The sequence below is a fragment of the Primulina tabacum genome, chromosome 4 (assembly GCF_025594145.1).
Source record: "Primulina tabacum isolate GXHZ01 chromosome 4, ASM2559414v2, whole genome shotgun sequence".
Classification (NCBI taxonomy): Eukaryota; Viridiplantae; Streptophyta; class Magnoliopsida; order Lamiales; family Gesneriaceae; genus Primulina; species Primulina tabacum.
In genome coordinates, this window is record NC_134553.1 from 327,462 (window position 1) to 346,026 (window position 18,565).

An 18,565-nucleotide genomic window follows, 5' to 3' on the forward strand; every position below is an offset into this window, starting at 1 on the left:
ACTCGTTGATGTACTTAGATTCAAAATCAGAAGGACGGATCACTCGTAAATCTCAAATCTCACGCAAAGCTTCCTCGGTGCTTCCCTTCTTAATTCTAAGGATATTTCTTGGATATATATACACGTCGCCCATAAAAGAGGCAAGTGGCTTGTTTTCCTTCTGCATGTCGCGCGCATATGCGCGCACAAAGCCGCGCATATGCGCCGGAGGTTCGGCCCGGCACCTTCCGCATTTATCTTCTCGCGCATATGCGCGAGATGCTCTGTCTCGCACATCCCTTCACTCGCGCATATGCGAGCCTCCCGCCGCGCATGTGCGCCAAACTCTCTGGACGTTCCGCGCATGTGCGCGCATGGTTCTGTCTTCCTCGCGCATGGTTCTGTCTTCCTCGCGCATGTGCGCGCCTTCAAGTCGCACATGTGCGCGCAATGTTCTGCCTACCTCGCGCATGTGCGCCCATCCACGTCGCGCATATGCCCCGAACTCTCTGGAGTTCTCCCTCGGCTACTCGCATGGTTCGCGCATATGCGCGCGCACTTTCCGCGCACATGCGCGAGACCTTCTGGTCACGCACAACCCGCACTTCACAATACAAAATCCAATTCCAACGTGTCCCATCTAACTCCCATCAAGTAATCAATGAATCATTTCAGATTAATCTCAGATTACTGTAATTAAAATCTCGGGCCTTACACAATGTCCTGTCATCTATAAGGTCTTCTTTGTTTTTCAAGTCCAGTACGTTAAGGTTAAGCATAACCACATAAGGATGTATTGGTTCTAAAACGGACATTCATATGGTGTTTGGTGCAATGAAATTTGATTTCTCTTCGACCTTGTTCCAATTGAATGTGATTTTGCACCTACTTGGAAATATGTTCATCTCATATTTGTATTATGAGATCCCATATTTTTCATTGGTGGTTTGCGTGCGGTTTTAATAAAAGATAGTTGGAGGAGGAAATACTAGAGATGATCGATGTTGTTGGGAAGTTTAAAATTATAAGGAGTTATTAATAATACATTAATGTATGTCATTTTTTAGATTTTGTCTACAAATAAAATGAAAGTCCACTCATTAAAATGATTTTTCTACTAGATTTATGCATTATTAGATCATGATGATGATGATGATATCACTTGTACGCTTCTCGATCAGCCATGTGATTGTGTCATCAATTTTCAACAATATCTATATTATTATATAAAAAATCTGATATTAGAGGACACCATATTTTGTTTCCCAAATTTCCATTACACCAACATTTTTTTTTCAAAATTGTCACAATTTATTTTCAATATTACCCCTATCAAATTGTACTATAATTCATCATTAATTTCTATCAATTATTATTAAATTAAACATGAAATTAAGCATTTAATAAAATAAAAAAAATCTTATATAGATTATGATTTTAATTTTACACACGAAATTTGTGTGCATAATTTACTAGTATTTATAAAATATTTAACAAACTAAAGAGAATTTGAATTTACAAGCACGTGACTCCTACCCCAACCAGCCCCCCCCCCCCCCCTAGGCCGAATGTGATTGCTGTGGATGTGGGCTTTGTCAATTGGGCTGGGCCTGAACCTCTCTGTATTCCTCTTCATATTATCTATATAAAAGATTAATCCACTCAATTTCACATTTGATTTTGTATGCCCAATCTTTCATCTTCTTCTCCGCAGGTATTTCGTTCTTCTGATTCCCAACTGCGAATTTGAATTCTTTATTTCCTCCAAACCATGCCCAATTGGCGTATGGGATTTATAATTTTTTTAGACGTAGAGGTTTTGTTTGCGTTTGTTCTCATTATTATATGGGAAAAATTCGCTACTTTTCAGTCCGCTTTTAGTACTCACCTATTGCGTGATTCCTTAAGCTTCGTGGGCTCTAGTTCCTTAATTGGATCTATTTTGTAGCGTTTTTCATTTTTACTTACTGCCCATTGTTTGTAATTACTAGGTGAAACATTCTTGCTTTTGAATAGTGGACAATGTGCAACATTTCTCTTTTTCTCCTGTTTTACTTATTCGTTAAACGGGAGCTTTTTCTTGTCATATTTTCCATACTGTGACTGTAATATATTATTGGAAGTGGTTAATTGATGGGTGCGTTGTTTTATTTTACGTTTCCCTTTATACCTCTAGAATTATTACGTTATCTCAAGTCCATCCATGCGTTCTGGAATTTGTTTGCACAAGATTTGTTAGGAACTGGAAAACTCTCCTCTCACGGAAATAAAGATGCAGAGTGAGGATGGTCACGTGGTGGACTCTGATTCAGAGGCCATTAAATCCATGCAAATACCTGAAATAGATGACTTGAAGCATTTCAGCGAAGATCATATGCATTCTTCCGTCCAGGCTGACGAAACTGTGAAAATTCCATTCATCGGTGACAAGGCAAGAAAGCCTCTAATTCTTGTTGTATCGAAAGTTTAGTAAAGAAGCATGATTTACTTTATTTATGTGGTTATACTGTGTGTTTACTGATCTATAACTGTTTGTTTGATTAGAATTTGGTGGGTTTTGTGTTGAATTCAGTTTAGTATGTCCATTCATTATTGGGATAAAAATAATTTCTTCTGGTTAAATGAAGATGTTTATTGATTGAAGTTGCTTCAAATAATTTTTTGAAGCTCTGGTTATGATAGTGTGCAGTTGTGTTTTGCTTGAGTTTCTAGTGGGGCTGTCTCCTAATACCCTCAACCATGATTTGTGTCTCCATTCAGTTTAAACTAGATTTAGTGACAGTCACAGCTTCGGGAATTTGAAGTCATCCATACATCTAATTTAATGTGAATTTTATTTGTTATTTTTGGCATGTGATTGGAAGTGTAAATTAGATGAGCCCTGTAGAATTCAGGTTGCTTGAAAATATTTACTGATTAATAATTGGCTCAAGATTTTTCTAGAATAACAATGAGGTCCTGAACATTATAATTGCACTACATCAATTGATTTTACTGATTGACTGAAGACCATGGTGATGCCATTGCAGGAACCTATCTCTTCGTTAGCAGTTGAATATCAGCTGGGAAGCCCAATTTTGCTGGAGAAAATCAAGGTCGGAGAATTTTATATCACTGTTCCAGTTGATATTTCTCCATGCTAACTAGTCGTTCTTCAAACATCGGCAGGTTCTGGCTGCACAATACACTGCCATTAGGCGAACAAGAGGAGATGGGAATTGCTTCTTTCGCAGCTTCATGTTTGCTTACCTTGTAGAGCTCTTTATTAGTTTACTTGATGCACTCCATATTTACTTGATGCACTCCATATTTACTTGATGCACTCCATATTTCCTTGCGTATTTCTACATTGAGGTTACAGGATTTCTGTTTAAGCTAGTGTAAGATTATGTGATCAAAATACAGGACTATATTCTTGAATCACAAGATCAGGCAGAAGTTGACCGTATCACGGCCAATGTGGAGCAATGCAGAAAGACACTTCTCAGTTTAGGCCATGCTGAATTTACTTTCGAAGATTTTTTTGCGGTACTGAAAATTTAATCTGAATTTCCGTGTTTGTCTACTCTTTGAAGGCAATTTGGTAATTAGTTAATTTTCTTATAGCATTTTGCAAAACCTTTTGTTAGGTTTTAGATTTGTATCAAGATCATGTCTTTCTTCACACTCAATTAAGTCTATACTGGTTTTGTCCTTGTCGCGCAATTTATGAATTGTGATTTCTACGTCTAAAGATTCCCCCTCCCCCAACACACACATGGAATTTGGGTATCAAAAGGTAAATGTTTCAAAACAAAAGCAAAAACAGCTTCAGTGTGTTCATGCATTGTCCATTGCCTGATTGCTGTAACTTCCTGAATCTTAATTGTTTGAGTATTTTCAGCTATTTCTTGAGCAACTTGAAAGTGTTGTTACCAGGAGTGAAGCTCCCGTCAGGTATGAATTTCTTAATTGAGCTCTTTCTGATTATAGTTGCCGTGCATTGGTCATATATGGGCTAACATGTTTGTTATGATGGCATCAGCCATGATGAACTTGTTCAGAGAAGTAGAGATCAGTCAACATCTGACTACGGTGAGTGTTTACTATATTAATATGACAAACTTAGAAACATAAAATTCATTTTGTGTTTTTGGCTCATGTCTCAATTCTTAGCTAATGATGTTCTTGTTATAGTTGTGATGTTCTTCAGATTTATTACATCTGGTGAAATCAGAAAACGTTCAGACTTCTATGAGCCATTTATTCATGGATTAACAAACATGTCGGTGGAGCAGGTTGGTTTATATGAGCTTTCTTCGTATTTGATTTCTGTTTCTCTTGGTGGATTGCAAGTTGTAGTGCCTGTAGAGTAAGCCTATCAATGACGGAATCCTGTTTAGTCATTGAATGCAAACAGACTTCTATTATTTCCACGTATTATAATTATAAGAAAATTCACGTCAGATTAAGTATATGAAATATATTCCCCTCCATGAAACACTTAGTATGATGCAGACCGGCATCCACATCTCACATAATCTTGTGGGTGCATATTTGAATAGAAATGTCAAGATGTTAAAGAGACCGTTTTTCTGGTTTTTAGAGTGTTATGATGTTGATGCAGTTTTGCAAGTCATCAGTGGAACCTATGGGAGAAGAGAGTGATCATGTTCACATTACGGCATTGTCAGACGCATTGGGAATTCCAATTCGCATAGTGTATCTTGACCGAAGTTACGACGATAAAGGCCATGTCAGTGTAAACCATCACGATTTCACTCCATTTGCAGCTCATCCTAATGACAGCAATGCTTGTAGCTCTGAGGCACATAAGCCGTTTATTACCTTGCTATACCGACCAGGTCATTATGATATTCTGTACCCTAAATGACTTGTTACCGCTCATAATCTGTTAGTCTATGGTTGGTGATTCCTGGTTGGTGTTTCTTGGTCGTTCTTGTATTTGACTTTAACACGATGATGCTTTTGGAGTACAGTCGCTCCTTATTTTCCATCGCAAAGGGTATAATTTCTTTCTGATTCCTTGTTTGTCCCGAAATAATTTCTTGATGATTGTCTACCTGGCTTTAACACGGTGATGCTTTTGGAGTACAGTCGCTCCTTATTTTTCATCGGAAAGGTATAATTTCTTTCTGATTCCTTGTTTGTCCCGAAATAATTTCTTGATGTATACGTCTACCTCCAACGGTCATGGATCGCCAATTTATTGATTTACTCCTATGATAAAGGCCAAGGAGATTGTTTCACAACAACACTAGTCACAAAGACGAAAAATATCGTTGAGAATTGTGGAAAACGATTTAAAAATTCATAATCTCATCCAATGATACTAACGAGGGCAGCCTTTCCTTGTAATCTTGCATATGCCAAGGATGCTACTTTTTCACTATTAAACTTTTCCCATTTCTTGCCGTTGAATGTCTGTAGAACCAAAAAGAAAAAAATATACAAAATAAACTTGTGCTTTCAATCCAACTCACAATATCAAGCGTAAGAAGAACCTCGATAAGTTTACCTGATAAAAGGGAACTATGAGGGAAGGATCGGTCATATTTATAGAAGCATAGCCTACGTTGCATTTGTTCTGAAATAAAATGAAACAAAAACAGAAAAAAGAATATCAAAAATTTAAACACAGAAAATACTCGTCGCAAATTTCAAAAGTATCTTGAACGAATTGAAATAATTCTGCAGGAGTAAAAATATACTTACCTTAAAATCGATGGGTAAGTAAATGAAATCATAGGCCCCTTTATGGCATTCATCAATTGCAGCCAAAGGCATCTTTGAGGTGTACCTGAAGTCGCAATCACGATGAAACATGAGGGAGACACGGGATCTACAAACAAAATCTAGTGAAGAAAATTATACACGGTCTTTTATTCTGGTTGAGAACGTTATGTTCAAAGAATAATAAGACAGTGGATTGCAGGGCCCAAGAGCATAATCAATATATATGAAGATTTCTGAGCCAGGTCTGTCCAATATTACCTCCGCTTATACATGAGAAGAAAAAGAAGAATGAAGAATGGAGAATGAAAAGGAAGAATGAAGAATGCAGAATGGAGAACGATATGTATCTATGTAGTGTAGTGAATCATTCATTATCAAGTATGTCTGCAAAAAGTTAATCATCAAGTTGATCCGAAAACAGTTCCTAGTGTAGGAAAAAAAACAGGGGGGGAGAGAGAGAGAGAGAGAGAAGGGGCAGTAACATACTTATTGGGAATATTCTTAATCATAAGAGTGGTCCGCTTATCTTCTCCATGGGCAATTCGTTCCACATCAAGCTCAAACTGTTTCTTATTGTCTGTTTGACTCAAATTTCCATCGGTTCTGCGGTTTCTAGAGCATTCATTAGGAGAATCAAATGAATTGATCACGGGAATCATTTGAACTCTTGCAGGATAAATCACGCATCTCTGCTGTGGGGGGTGCAGTCCATTACTTCTTGAAGGAATGGACACATCCATACAATTTCCGCCAGTTTGAGGAAACATGTTACGAGGCACAAATTCTAATGGATGAGGTGAGTTACAAGAAATTCTCATGCTCCCAAGTGAGCCTGGGTGAAATACAGTAGCATCAGGTGACTCCCCAGGATAAGCATGTTGTCTGTCCCATAGATTGACAGATGGGGCAGAACCTACATGGTGATTATTTAGAGGTAGAAGAGCATTCAGCATATGAGAAGGTGTTCTAGGAACGGCATTCAAATGTTGTGGAAGAGCAGCACAAATCCCATTGACGAATGATCGTGAATTAGGCCAGACAATGGATTGAGGTTGTGGCTGAAGTGAATTACTCCACCGGTAGCGACGCCCTGGAGGGGCACAGCTCCCACATCCAGGGGAAACAAAACCTGAAACCAGCAAAACCAACCACTCAGACTGCTGTAAAATGTAATCTTAAAAGCTAGTAGTCTTTTTTCCCCAAAAAATTCCAGTACGCAGACTGCAGAGGACCCATTGTTAGTGAAGGAGGGATTGCAAATACTAGTGCTTACAGACTACAGTCAGAGAGAATATTGGAAAGGAAGAAAGGTCTGCTTGTAGTCCAGAATGATTTCTTGTTCTTTCTGCCTCTAATTTATAAGATATAACGTATAATTATAATCATAGAGTGTATCCCCGCTACTACAAATCTATCTAAAGATGATCAACCTGTGAATTAGCTTAGGTACCCGCAAATTAAATAGCAAAATTTATAAAGCTAGTAAAGAAACATAAAAACAAAGCCATAGGACCATGTCTTTTATTACCTTCTTTTAACTCACTTGACTGTCCAGTGGAGATGATTCTACGAAATTGCTGGTTATCGAGTATTTCTGGTGTTCGGGAACTAATATTTTCAGCCATATTACTTGGAGAACCAAATGAGGGCGCATTTGCCAAACTATCCTGATATTTTGGAAGAGAATGAGTATGAAGATTTGGCATGCTATGCAGCTCGAACTTCGAGTGGGTCCCTAAATGGCCAGATTCACCAATATGTGACTGATTTCTATATTCAACCCTTACCAGAGAGGATAAGCTGTTAGATACACTAGATGATTCCCAAGAATGAATGACATTATCCAAGACTGGACTATGAGGGCCTCCAGCTATTGAGCAAGGACCGGGAAGAGTTCCATTACTTGTACCGTCTGAAGCTCCCCCAAGTAGCAGCGATCCTGGAAAATACTCCAACACATCCTCATCAAATTTTCAGTTAATTTTACGCCGTTGAACTGTCTCAACATTAACTAAATTACCAGAAAATCCCGTTGCCAAGGTATTAGGAAGGCTATGGTATTGTGGCTGAAGACCATCTCTCTCGAATTCCAGCTCTGAAGAAAAAGACTGCATGAACCTATTTAGAGCAGCGTGTAAGTCGGCGTAATCGGCAGAAAATTCTATACGTGCACTCATCTGCCAACATACTCAATCAACAAAATCTTTATTCTTAGGTCTGGTTTCGTTCATGATCATGTTCAAGAAAGAAAGTAAATTATTACAGAAATGACAGGTGAAGCACGAAGTACAATTATTAAATCCACCTTTTACATCCTCCAGGATGGCCTGGTTCAAGCTTAATCTGCTTTCCAGATATGTTACTCCTGCTCAATGCATGATAAGTTGTTGCTGTGGCTCTTATGTCATAAAACTCTACATATTTGTTCTCACTTCTAAGTGGAGTTCCACAAATCTGCACCCCAGAAACAATAGTCAGCAATTCTAATACAGTGGATTAGGATATTGAGTTAGCAAACAATCTCACCTCTTTGATTTCACCATAGATCCCAAAAATTTCACAGAGTTCGTCATCTGAAATAGAAGGATCAAAGGTAGAAACCACAAGAGCACCTAGATTTATATCTTGTTCTGATGGATTATCCTGACAAAAATATACAGCAAAACAATAGTCCAGACAATAAAATTTGTAGGTAAGATGAAAAACAGAAAAACTCAAAAAGCGGAAAAACCTGAAACAAGTGTTAGGTGGTGAAACATAGCAATATATCACCTTTGGATATGAGAAATGTATATTAAGTTTCCTATGCTGCAATGGTTTATCCTGCAGAGCTTCAAATGCATTGAGAGCTGCTCTTATATCAAAATATGAGACCATGACAAAGCCCCGATCCTTGCATGCTGTATACAGAGAGCGGATGTCTCCATATTGCTAGAAATACCACATTTGACAATATAAATTTTTGCTTCAGTAAGAATGCTATCAAAATAAATGCTTGAACTGCTACTTTAAGTCTAGCACTTTGAAAGAATGAACGGTTCTGACCTCAAAAATCATTCGTAATTCAGAGTCTTCAGCATTCCTGCTTATATTTCTCACAAGAAGTGTTCGAGAAGGGTGCTCCTCAAAAGGGTGTTCCTTGCAAGTGGGTACCCCCGAAATCCTGGTCTTGTTTTTAGAACTTACGTCGGAAATTACAGAATTTCTTTGCAAAGAGCCATCTTCTCCAAGTTCCAGTCCTCCCACAGTGCTAAACAGGTCAAGATCTTCTGTGCACTCCCCATCATTAGTGCGTACAATGCAATCAAATCCATCAGTTACACCAGAAAGCAAGTCATCATCATCAGGGAGAAGATTGCCAATAGTTAGAGCCTCAAGCTCCCCGAGAGATTCAACAGTTTCCTCTCCCTCATAGTAAGAGGCAGCAACACTACCAGACGGCCCATATGAAACATCAGTTGATTGTACCATTACTGCAAATGAAAAACACGCCAAAAAGGAAACATTAATTTTCTTGATAGAGTATATTGCCACTGAATCTCGCTAGCTCTTAACTTCGCATCTCCAGCTTGTCAAAAGCAATTTATGACATACATAAATAAGGTACATTAATGAGTTCAAATATATACTTGGCGCTGTTGCACATAAAGGAAAACATTTAAGTATTAGTTGACTAAAGGAGAAGCAAGGACATACATTTTCTGCTAAATAAATCCGATGTTGAGCTTGAAAAAAGGCTGTTTTCATACTGAACACCCATGAAATTTAACTTATTTCGATCTAAAAGATGGGTTGCCGACTCCATCTTCAAATTTTTCCCAACGCTCATGATCAAAAGAACTCAGCAAGGAACAATTGGCTGCTGTTTCTGCTCCGGCGTTGTTCCTTCCTGATGAAAGGTTAACATTTTGACCATGGGTGATATAATATTCAGGAAGATTGACTCCCTTCGTAATTGAAGAATCCAAATGGATTCTATTTTCAATAGTTGATGAAGCGACACCAGCAGTTCCTAATTTTCCACCTGCTTTCAAGCCTGTGAAACATCCAGATAACCTCAAGCAACTCCCAAAAAAGGTCATTAAACATATTGGTAGACAAAATCAGTTGTTACAGGTTGACACTACTACTCATATCAAACACATACAAGAACTTGTGATATGCTGATAAAGTTTGGTATCATTCATTCTCATGATTCTAATTGGCATTTCAAATGATTTTAACAGTGAAAGGAAAATCATTTAACAATGTGATTCATATTTCTTACACAAATGGTTTATATTAAAAGACCCAGTAGACTATTTATGACCTCAGATTAACTATCAGTATAAGCAGCAAAGATTTGACAGGGAAACTTATTGGACTTTTGACAAATTTCCTGAGCCAGGACCCCTGGATTCTTCTACTCCTGACAATCTGCATACTCCTGAGAGAAATTGATAACTCACCATGGTAACCAAGAGCAAGGCCCATCAAGCTAACCTGTCTCTGCAATGTATAGTAATAAGGTAGAACCGATCACATTTGCTGCATAGGTGCTTGTGTGCGGAGAAGAGAATTAATACTGATTCAAAGTGAACCGCCAAATTAATGAATTTGTTATTTTATGTTCACCTAGATTCGTTTTAACGTTCATAGGAAATCAATACCTCATCTGAATAACAAATTTCCTCCGGAAGAAAAGAAGGTGATAAACCACGAGGGTTCTTTATTTCAGATTGCATGGCTGATCTAATAGGAGACCCTGCCTTGGCTTCCACCAAAGCACAAGCACGTAGAATCTGTAAGACAGTTCAAGAAGTCCGGCCTCAAAGAAAACCTGCTCCAAGAACGTACACAATTATTCATGTATTTCCGAAAGAATCATCCGCAAAGTAAGGAATCCAGTGCTTAGAACACAAAAGGAAAAGAACCTAAGCCTGTTCATACGCGATGGAAATAAGTTGCGAAGGTACCTGTTTTCCAATAAATTCTACTTGATGACAGCTGCATTTAAGATGTTCCAGCAAAACAGGACTTTCGCGTAATCAATTGGGATAAGGAAGGGACATGGTTCCGGAATTCAACAAACCCCCAAAACAAAAATTGTTTGGTTCCCTTAAATAAAGTCGAGAAAAAAAAAAGGATCGTCTAAATTCTTAATCCAAAATCACAGAAAACCCTCAAAACATAGTTAAAGAAAAATCCAAAATCAGATGATACGATACAAATCCTGAGACCACCAAAAAGATGTGGCCTTTGGACTCATGACACAGGGAACAAAGATTAGAAAGCGCAAACTCGCCTTGTCAAAGAAAAAGGTGGCCCGAGAGGAAGCAAAATACTACGAGGGCAAGAAAAGGCGACGGAAGTATTTGAATTGGGAGCGGGAGAGAGAGAGAATGAAGTGAGAATTTGAGAATGAGAAGCAAGAGAATGAATTGCGGCAAAAGGCATGGGGAAGGGAGATTGCAGAAGGGATCTAGGAGGAATCTGTGCCGTGCAAAAAACATCGTGTGTGTCTCTCTCTCCTGGTGTTTTTTTTATCTGCATTGCACGTTAATCCATTCTGCCCCTGCTTTCTCTCCCCACAGCTGATCGGTGAAGACGGCAAGTGATCTTACAGAAATTGTGGAGAGAGAGATGGAGCGAGCAATTTGAAAATGAAACAATAAATCTGGAGCATTGACAACAAATGTTAGCTTAATTTTGACATTTAATAAAGCACAATCTTCTTTTTTTTTAAAATAATAATAATAATAATAGAGCGAAGGGAAGTGGTTTAAAAGCTGGACCAATAGATACCTTGTCATTTTAATTAGAAACTCGGGAAAGCTCTTTTTTCACGTTTAGATTCACACACTTTTGATAATATGAACCACATTTTATCATCGTAGATATTTAAAGTAGAGATTTATGGAGTAAGTTCATCGTTGATATGTTACATATTTTGGAAAAAAGTTGTAGAATTCTAGTGACTCGATCAATTTTATAATTTATAATATCATCCATTGATGCATGATTTTTTTTAATAACGACATGACTCATAATTTATATCATTCGATAACTCAATATAATATAGTAAGTCCGTAAACTCGCAGTCGCTGCCATGTTACATTATTCATTTGTGTGTACTTATTAATATCAATATATCTATCTATATATATATATATATATATATATATATATATATATTTATGATGATAAATGTGAGTAATAATTTGGTGTTCAAGGGATTGGTTGTAAATATGATGTTCCCACGTCAAGGATTCATTCCGATGCTACATAATATTCACGTGGAGACATGACATTGGACATGCATCGGATAAACCAATCATAAAATTAAATGTTATTTTCCTTTCATATTCAAATATAAATATATATAGATTCATTTCATTTTATTGAAATAACCTATTTATTTGATATATATTTATAAAATATCAAGACTTACGAACTATTGAATAATATAATTTGAGTTCAAGTTGGGTTCGGAAAAAAATTCGAACAACGAATCGAAATTTTTGAACCGACTAAAAAAAATCGATAAATCCAAATACGAATCCAATATTTTTTTATCCGATTCGAAAAATTCGATTAATAACGCTTGTCTCATCTGTCTTACCGCGATTGCTAGCAGAAGCTACTATTTTATTTGTTTATCAAGAGATCATGAGTATCTATGCTACTCTTATCAATTTACCTTTATTTATCAAAGGCATTTAACATTTATAGTCAATGGCATAACAAATACTGGGATTTGTTCTCAAGTTGTGCCATACCTTATTAAAAAAATCAAAGAAGAACAATAAAGTGTTGGATCTCGGTTTTCTACACGTCTAAACGCAGCGGAAGTTTTTAAAAATTTTTAGATCTTGACATTCAAAATATTGTTTGGGCGCTCGTATGATTTTATCATAAACATTTATAGGGCGTTAGAGTTTATACCTTTGGTGAACGATTCACACGGCTCCAACTATTCCAGGGTTAGCGGAGATAGCTCTTGGTGAATTTCCTACGAACTTTCTTCAGATCTGCTTTCTTTGATCCTCCTATCAAGTCCACGACTAGATCGCTTGTTCCTCTTCCAAATTGCACTAGAAAATTTGGAAGAAGTTTCTACGTTGAGATCAAATATTTTAAGAGAGCATCAAATCTCTTTTCTTGAAAAATGGCCAAGAATTTTTGGAGGAATCTTTTGTGATTCACGTTAATCACCTTTTGAAAATGTGGTGGAGGCTAGGTTTTTGACTTGCAAAAACTTATTTATATATAACCCATGACCTAAAATATATAATTAACATTAATGGACTTGATTAATTTATTAGACTAGTCCAACTAGTTTAATTATTTAATCCAAGTCCATTAAACCTTAATCATTAAGTATATTGGACTTGTACTCCTACAAGTTCATAAATATACTTCCCACCAATTTTAATTCATTAATTAATAAACTCAACTTTTGAGCTTAATAAATTAAATACATTATAAATTCAACATCTGAATTTATTATTTAAATTGCAAATTCAACTCCTTGAATTTTTATCACCTCCAAAATTTAATATTTAATAAACCCAACTTTTGAGTTTAATAAATTAAATTATCAAATTTTATAAATTCAACTCCTTGAATTTATTCTCTCCAAATTTCATAAATTCAACTTCTTGAATTTACTATATCATAAATTCAACTCCTTGAATTTATTTTCTCAAAATTTAATTATCATAAATTCAACTCCTTGAATTTATTCTCTCAACGGGAAAAAACGATCCAGTGCTTGTGTGACCCTCAATGGTTCAGGGATACAGCTAGCCGTGGGTTCACAACTCTTTGTGATTCAGGACATAATCCTTTATTCGGGCTTACCCTACTTAGCCCCATTCTTTTCATCAATACCTTGATCAAGAATGTCAGAACTCATTTCTGATTGCACCCATCGGATCATGGTAAGAGCGTCTAGTAGCATCGCCCCATGATCCCCTAGGTATCACTGATAGTGCCTGCAAGAACCAGTCTATTATGATTAGCGTACAGTACGGTCCCTTCATCTCATATATCCCGATCGAATCTGCAACCATTGGTTCATCGAGGCTTGCATATTAATTCGATAACTATGTGATAACTATAATAGTGGCATCGCGTGTACTATTGGAGAACTCCTTCTCCAACGTATATCTCATACTCTGGCCAGAGATTCCATGCACTATTATTACATTAGATCACATAGGATATTCACACCCGTAGGTGAGCGGTGAATCCCCGACTACAATGCACTGGCTCCTATATGTGTCGCAACTGTACCCAACCTCGCCACCTGATGACTCTCTTGGAACCGGTAAACGAGTCAAAGCACAGCCCTAGCATATAGAGCCTCAGTGTTGTCCCGGGTCGTAAGGACTAACGGTGTACAATCATAACCACGGACTTATCCTCTCGATGAATGATAACCACTTGGAAAGTCCGAGGGAGGGTTTTTCGGTATAATCATCATATGACTACCCATCTGCATGTTTGGACATCTCCATACCCTTACCAAGAAATGCAGTACACAACATCACAGATGCTAGTATCGAGCTCAAGCGACCTTTATCCATGTTTTAGACGGCTGAATCGACTAGGAACGAATTTAGAATATGCAGTGTTTACAAATGAGTTTCAACATCGAATTACGATTCATTTGTATTAAAGCATAATCAAGGACTTTATCTATGCTGATTGCATGTGTATACAGATAAAGTATAACGAAACCATTAAAAAGTAAATTATATTAAAATAAAGATTGTTTATTATACTTGAGTCAATAAATTCCCTAGCCAACCGTTGGCTTGCAGGACATCTACTCTAACATAAAGAATATCAGCATCTCGATTTGGCTCATCGTATATCATCTTTTCAACATATATCCCAATCAAACCTTTGGTCCCACAACTCAAACTAGAATATTCTTAACACATTAACCGTGAGGGTGAATGGAAATTTGCAAAATAAAATGGTCGATTATTTTTTAATAAAATGATTTTTCAAGTGTGATTAACATTTGAATATTTTATTTCTAAAAAAATAATTGGTCAGGGTAAATAAAAAAAAATACGTCGAGAGGGAGTTAAATTTTTTAAAAATCCACAAGACAAACATTAAATTTGATTTGGGATTATTTATTTATTAAAAAGTTGACAAAAGAATCTACTAGCCTCCACCATTCCTTCCTTTAGAAAATATTTTTAATTTACCAAAATAATTATTTTTCGTGGAAAGATACCATGAATCCCTAACTTCTAACTTTCTTCCGAATGAAATCAACCAAGAGTATATTAAAATTAAATTTTCCTTGTTATCCTTATTATAATCTTGTTTAATAAAATAAAAAAACATCAACCCAACCAAGCTATATGATCAATTAAAAAGAGGTTATGAATATTTATTTTTACTTTCAAAAAAGAAAAAGAATAATTGCATAACACCATCTTAATCACAATTAATACGATAACCAAACCCTTATTAGCATTTTCATCATCTTGTAATTAGGGCTTGGCTGGCTCTGAGAGGACAGAAACAACTCACTCAACTTCCTTCTCCGTTAACACCAAACGCCGTTACTTTTAACGCACGTGACTCCAGCCACGTGATCTTTTTATATGACACTCGAGCAGCTGAGTTTAGTTCCGGGACCCGTTGACGGTGGAGCAGACGGCCGTCAGCCCTCCGGCGATGATGGTGTCAAAATTCCCCGCTTGCCCCGTTGGACCCGACAAGAGATACTCGTACTCATACAAGGGAAAAGGGTGGCGGAGAATCGGGTCAAAAGAGGCCGGGTCTCGGGTTTTGGCTTGGGTTCTGGCCAGTCGGAGCCTAAATGGGCATCCGTCGCATCATACTGCAAGAGACATGGAGTTAACCGGGGACCCGTTCAGTGCCGTAAGAGATGGAGCAATTTAGCCGGAGATTTTAAGAAGATCAAAGAGTGGGAGTCCAAAGCAAGGGAGGGAGCAGAGTCTTTTTGGCTGATGAGGAATGATTTGAGAAGGGAGAGAAAGTTACCTGGCCTTTTTGACAAAGAGGTTTATGATATCCTCGATGGCGGTGGAGGGGAAGACGACGAGGCTGCTGAATTATCTTTGGCTCTGGCTCCTGCGCCTGCGCTGGGGGAAGCCGCAGAGGGCGGTGATGAGGCGGAGCCGTTATTTGATAGTGGCCGGAGCGCCCTGGCGGATGAAGGGCTTTTCTCCGATTTCGAGCTGTCGGCTAGAGAGGAAGACCCGGCTAGGAATCCCGATCAGAGTAAGGAGACTGGTATTAAAACTTTCCCGGCTCCACCTCGCTAGTCAAGATTGGATTCTTTTACAAATGAATCCGCCATTAAATTGTATTCTCACTGGTTCGCCATTAGAATGATCCGCCGTCTTATATTATGTATTTTAACTGTTATAAACTCGTACAACCAGTATCTGTTGTACATGTTTACCAATACGTTATTTGTTGGTAAAATTCTAGATAGTCTTGATTATATGGTTTTCAACTTTTGCAGTGGCGGAGAAGCATCCACTTCCCCGAGAATCACCTGTTCGAGGTACGATAGCTCGCCCACGTATTTCGTATTTTGTTTTGTTCGATTAATATTTGAATTTTCATTCAAGTAGCAGCTACCGAGTAATTTGATATCTTGATTTGGTTTGCACCCTTATGAATTTTCATTTGAAATTATCTTTAAGCTGTTTTATATTTGCATGTCGTGTGTGAAGAATAACGTAAAATCCGCTTGATTGACAGTTGCGAAGACAAGTAGCATTCATGCAATGAGATGTATTGCAGCCAGTTGTTGATAATGAGGATGCATCTTATGATATCGATTCTCCAACTAACCAAGTCTAGAATTTAGGCAACAGACCTTAATTAAGGCCCCTTAAAATTTTAGGTTACAAGTAACATTTGATGACTGTCGAGCAGTGTAAGTCGCAAAAATATTGAGCATCTTTGACTCTTATTTAGGTCATAAACGGAAATAGTGTTTCTTTTTATCTCCTGGTAAAATGGTGAATCCGACCCTTCATTTGGTGAGCGGAAAATCTGATGTGTCACCAAGATAATGTTTGTGATACCCATGTGCTTGATCAGAAATATTTACTAGCATGGCTTAAAAAAATGGATTTACCAGCATGGATTAATTTGTGCAGTCCGATGCTGGAAGTGAGCATTTTGTGGGCTCCTATCTTTAGGGAAATATTGATGAAAGTGTTGTATTTACCTGGTTTGTGATGATGGCTGTGCCAAGTATAATTGCGTACCTCATTCTGGATCCCTCTGTATGCAATAGAGTTGCAAAAACATTGATATTTGTGCTATTCCTGTTCACAAAGTATGCAGTGCTAAGAAGTTTGATCAGTTTTCATGGGGTATAGAGAAAGATATAAAACGAAAACTGGTTCTGCTTTCAGACTTGTGGCCCGAGTGATCTGAATAGGGATTTCATGCAGGCATAACCAATGAGAAACAACCTGCCTCTGATGCTGAGGTTAGAAGCAGTCAAGAAGGACGTAAAAGAAAGAGAATTGTGTCGGATGGAGATGAGGAAGCTACATCTGTCGAGCTTCAGTTGATTGAAGCTTTAGAGAAAAATGGGAAACTGCTGGGCTTGCAACTTGAAGCTCATAACTCACATCTTCAGTTGGAGAGGGAGCAACGCAAGGAGCATATGAATGGCTTAATAACAGTCCTCAACAAGCTTGCAGATGCATTGGGAAGAATTGCTGATAAGTTGTAACCATAATTATATTATATTAGCTGAAATGTATAAAACGTAGTTGTACTTGCTGGAATCCCGACTTGCTATGCATACGGTTGATAATGAACTGATGGTTATTCGTCCAAATCACATTGGAGGCGGTTTTTTAATTTTTTTTTTTATTGATGATCCTTGTTGATGTTTAGGATCAATTGTGAGTTAGGCCTGCACAAACTTTATGCCAAAAGCTGGACAATTCAGATGCTATTTTCTTATTTATTTTGTTAGGGATTCCAGGATCTAATTATATTTGGGAATTCAATTAACTGCTGGCATATGGCGTTAATAATAATAATAATAATAATAATCCCTTTTTTTTGCTTGAATGTGCGTATATATAAATATATAAAAAAAGAAGAAGGGGTGGAAAAGCATGGGTTTGTCTTTGCTTTGGTGTCTTGTTGCTGTGAAGTGTACCCCATCTCTTAACCTTCTTTTGCTTTCTCTTTTCTCACGAACGGTGGGAATCATGTTTATTTGGGATTAAAATCTCACTCAAATGCTATTCTCTTTATTCTTACAATTTTTTTGTTCTGTTTCTCACTAAATAGAATGAAACCAAATCATGAATAGAATTAAGAAAAGCTGAAAAGGAATATGGTGAGTGGTCAAAAGGCTAGGCCATAGTTGGTGTGTTAGAGTTGTCATTTTTACCACCATTCTTTTTGTACTTTTTCATTTGAACCTTTAATTTTAATTGTTAAGCTTATATAAATAAATAAATATGTTGTATTCAGTCAGTGGTTTTCCACTATGGACATTACTATTTATTCCTTTTAATTAAATTTGTCCAATTGCAGAATCTATGATTGCGTAGTTGGTCCTACCGATGTTTCAATCCATTAATTAATCTAAATTTTGATATACAATTTTCGATTGGAGATGGAACGACTCCCTTTTCTTCCTCAAAGATAACAAAAAACAAAAAGAAATAATATGTATATATGAATTTAGAGAAAATTAATAAATAAAAAAAAGGAAATAATATGTATATATGAATTTAGAGAAAATTTGCTAATTTCATTTGGTATTATTATTAGGAAAATTGTTGTCATCTAAATTACAGAACAACCCCAACCAAAATGGATGCCTTTA

General features: G+C 37.1%; 3 protein-coding genes across 7 annotated transcripts; 2 read left to right on the plus strand and 1 right to left on the minus strand.

The window, feature by feature from the left end:
- Window positions 1-1,642: 1,642 nt before the first annotated feature.
- On the plus strand, window positions 1,643-5,001 carry LOC142542112 (OVARIAN TUMOR DOMAIN-containing deubiquitinating enzyme 1). 3 transcript variants are annotated; one of them, XM_075648552.1, is made up of 9 exons: window positions 1,643-1,693; window positions 2,258-2,410; window positions 3,009-3,074; window positions 3,148-3,231; window positions 3,385-3,507; window positions 3,863-3,915; window positions 4,004-4,053; window positions 4,156-4,256; window positions 4,586-5,001. In XM_075648552.1, the coding sequence occupies exons 1-9, from the start codon at window positions 1,664-1,666 to the stop codon at window positions 4,850-4,852; spliced, it is 927 nt and encodes a 308-aa protein (XP_075504667.1). In that variant the 5' UTR covers window positions 1,643-1,663; the 3' UTR covers window positions 4,853-5,001. The 3 variants fall into 3 exon arrangements, with proteins under 3 accessions (XP_075504667.1, XP_075504668.1, XP_075504669.1); XM_075648553.1 differs by having other exon boundaries at window positions 1,650-1,693; window positions 2,210-2,410; XM_075648554.1 differs by having other exon boundaries at window positions 1,679-1,693; window positions 2,156-2,410.
- Window positions 5,002-5,201: 200 nt separating this feature from the next.
- LOC142542111 (protein MEI2-like 4) lies at window positions 5,202-11,374 on the minus strand. Its single transcript, XM_075648550.1, is given in 15 exon segments — window positions 5,202-5,403; window positions 5,498-5,566; window positions 5,695-5,779; window positions 6,202-6,844; window positions 7,244-7,654; window positions 7,736-7,833; window positions 8,021-8,169; window positions 8,242-8,358; window positions 8,488-8,646; window positions 8,761-9,188; window positions 9,412-9,512; window positions 9,514-9,751; window positions 10,164-10,203; window positions 10,365-10,534; window positions 10,671-11,374. Coding segments are annotated over 14 exon segments (2,718 nt in total). The 5' UTR covers window positions 10,440-10,534; window positions 10,671-11,374; the 3' UTR covers window positions 5,202-5,298.
- A 3,772-nt stretch (window positions 11,375-15,146) lies between these two features.
- On the plus strand, window positions 15,147-17,709 carry LOC142542113 (trihelix transcription factor ASR3-like). Of its 3 annotated transcripts, none has more exons than XM_075648556.1 (3): window positions 15,147-15,969; window positions 16,217-16,258; window positions 17,163-17,709. In XM_075648556.1, the coding sequence occupies exons 1-3, from the start codon at window positions 15,327-15,329 to the stop codon at window positions 17,447-17,449; spliced, it is 972 nt and encodes a 323-aa protein (XP_075504671.1). In that variant the 5' UTR covers window positions 15,147-15,326; the 3' UTR covers window positions 17,450-17,709. The 3 variants fall into 3 exon arrangements, with proteins under 3 accessions (XP_075504671.1, XP_075504672.1, XP_075504670.1); XM_075648557.1 differs by having other exon boundaries at window positions 15,148-15,981; window positions 17,046-17,377; XM_075648555.1 differs by having other exon boundaries at window positions 15,155-15,981.
- Window positions 17,710-18,565: the final 856 nt, after the last annotated feature.

Bases quoted from the DNA above. Each gene is read 5' to 3' on its own strand.
- LOC142542113 (XM_075648555.1), top strand. From the start codon at position 15,327: ATGACACTCGAGCAGCTGAGTTTAGTTCCGGGACCCGTTGACGGTGGA. The intron at 15,982-16,216 runs GTATTAAAACTT...CAACTTTTGCAG, and splicing joins CGATCAGAGTAAGGAGACTG to TGGCGGAGAAGCATCCACTT. The intron at 16,259-17,162 runs GTACGATAGCTC...GATTTCATGCAG, and splicing joins CCGAGAATCACCTGTTCGAG to GCATAACCAATGAGAAACAA.
- LOC142542112 (XM_075648552.1), top strand. From the start codon at position 1,664: ATGCCCAATCTTTCATCTTCTTCTCCGCAG. The intron at 3,075-3,147 runs GTCGGAGAATTT...AAACATCGGCAG, and splicing joins TTTTGCTGGAGAAAATCAAG to GTTCTGGCTGCACAATACAC. The intron at 3,232-3,384 runs GTAGAGCTCTTT...ATCAAAATACAG, and splicing joins GCTTCATGTTTGCTTACCTT to GACTATATTCTTGAATCACA.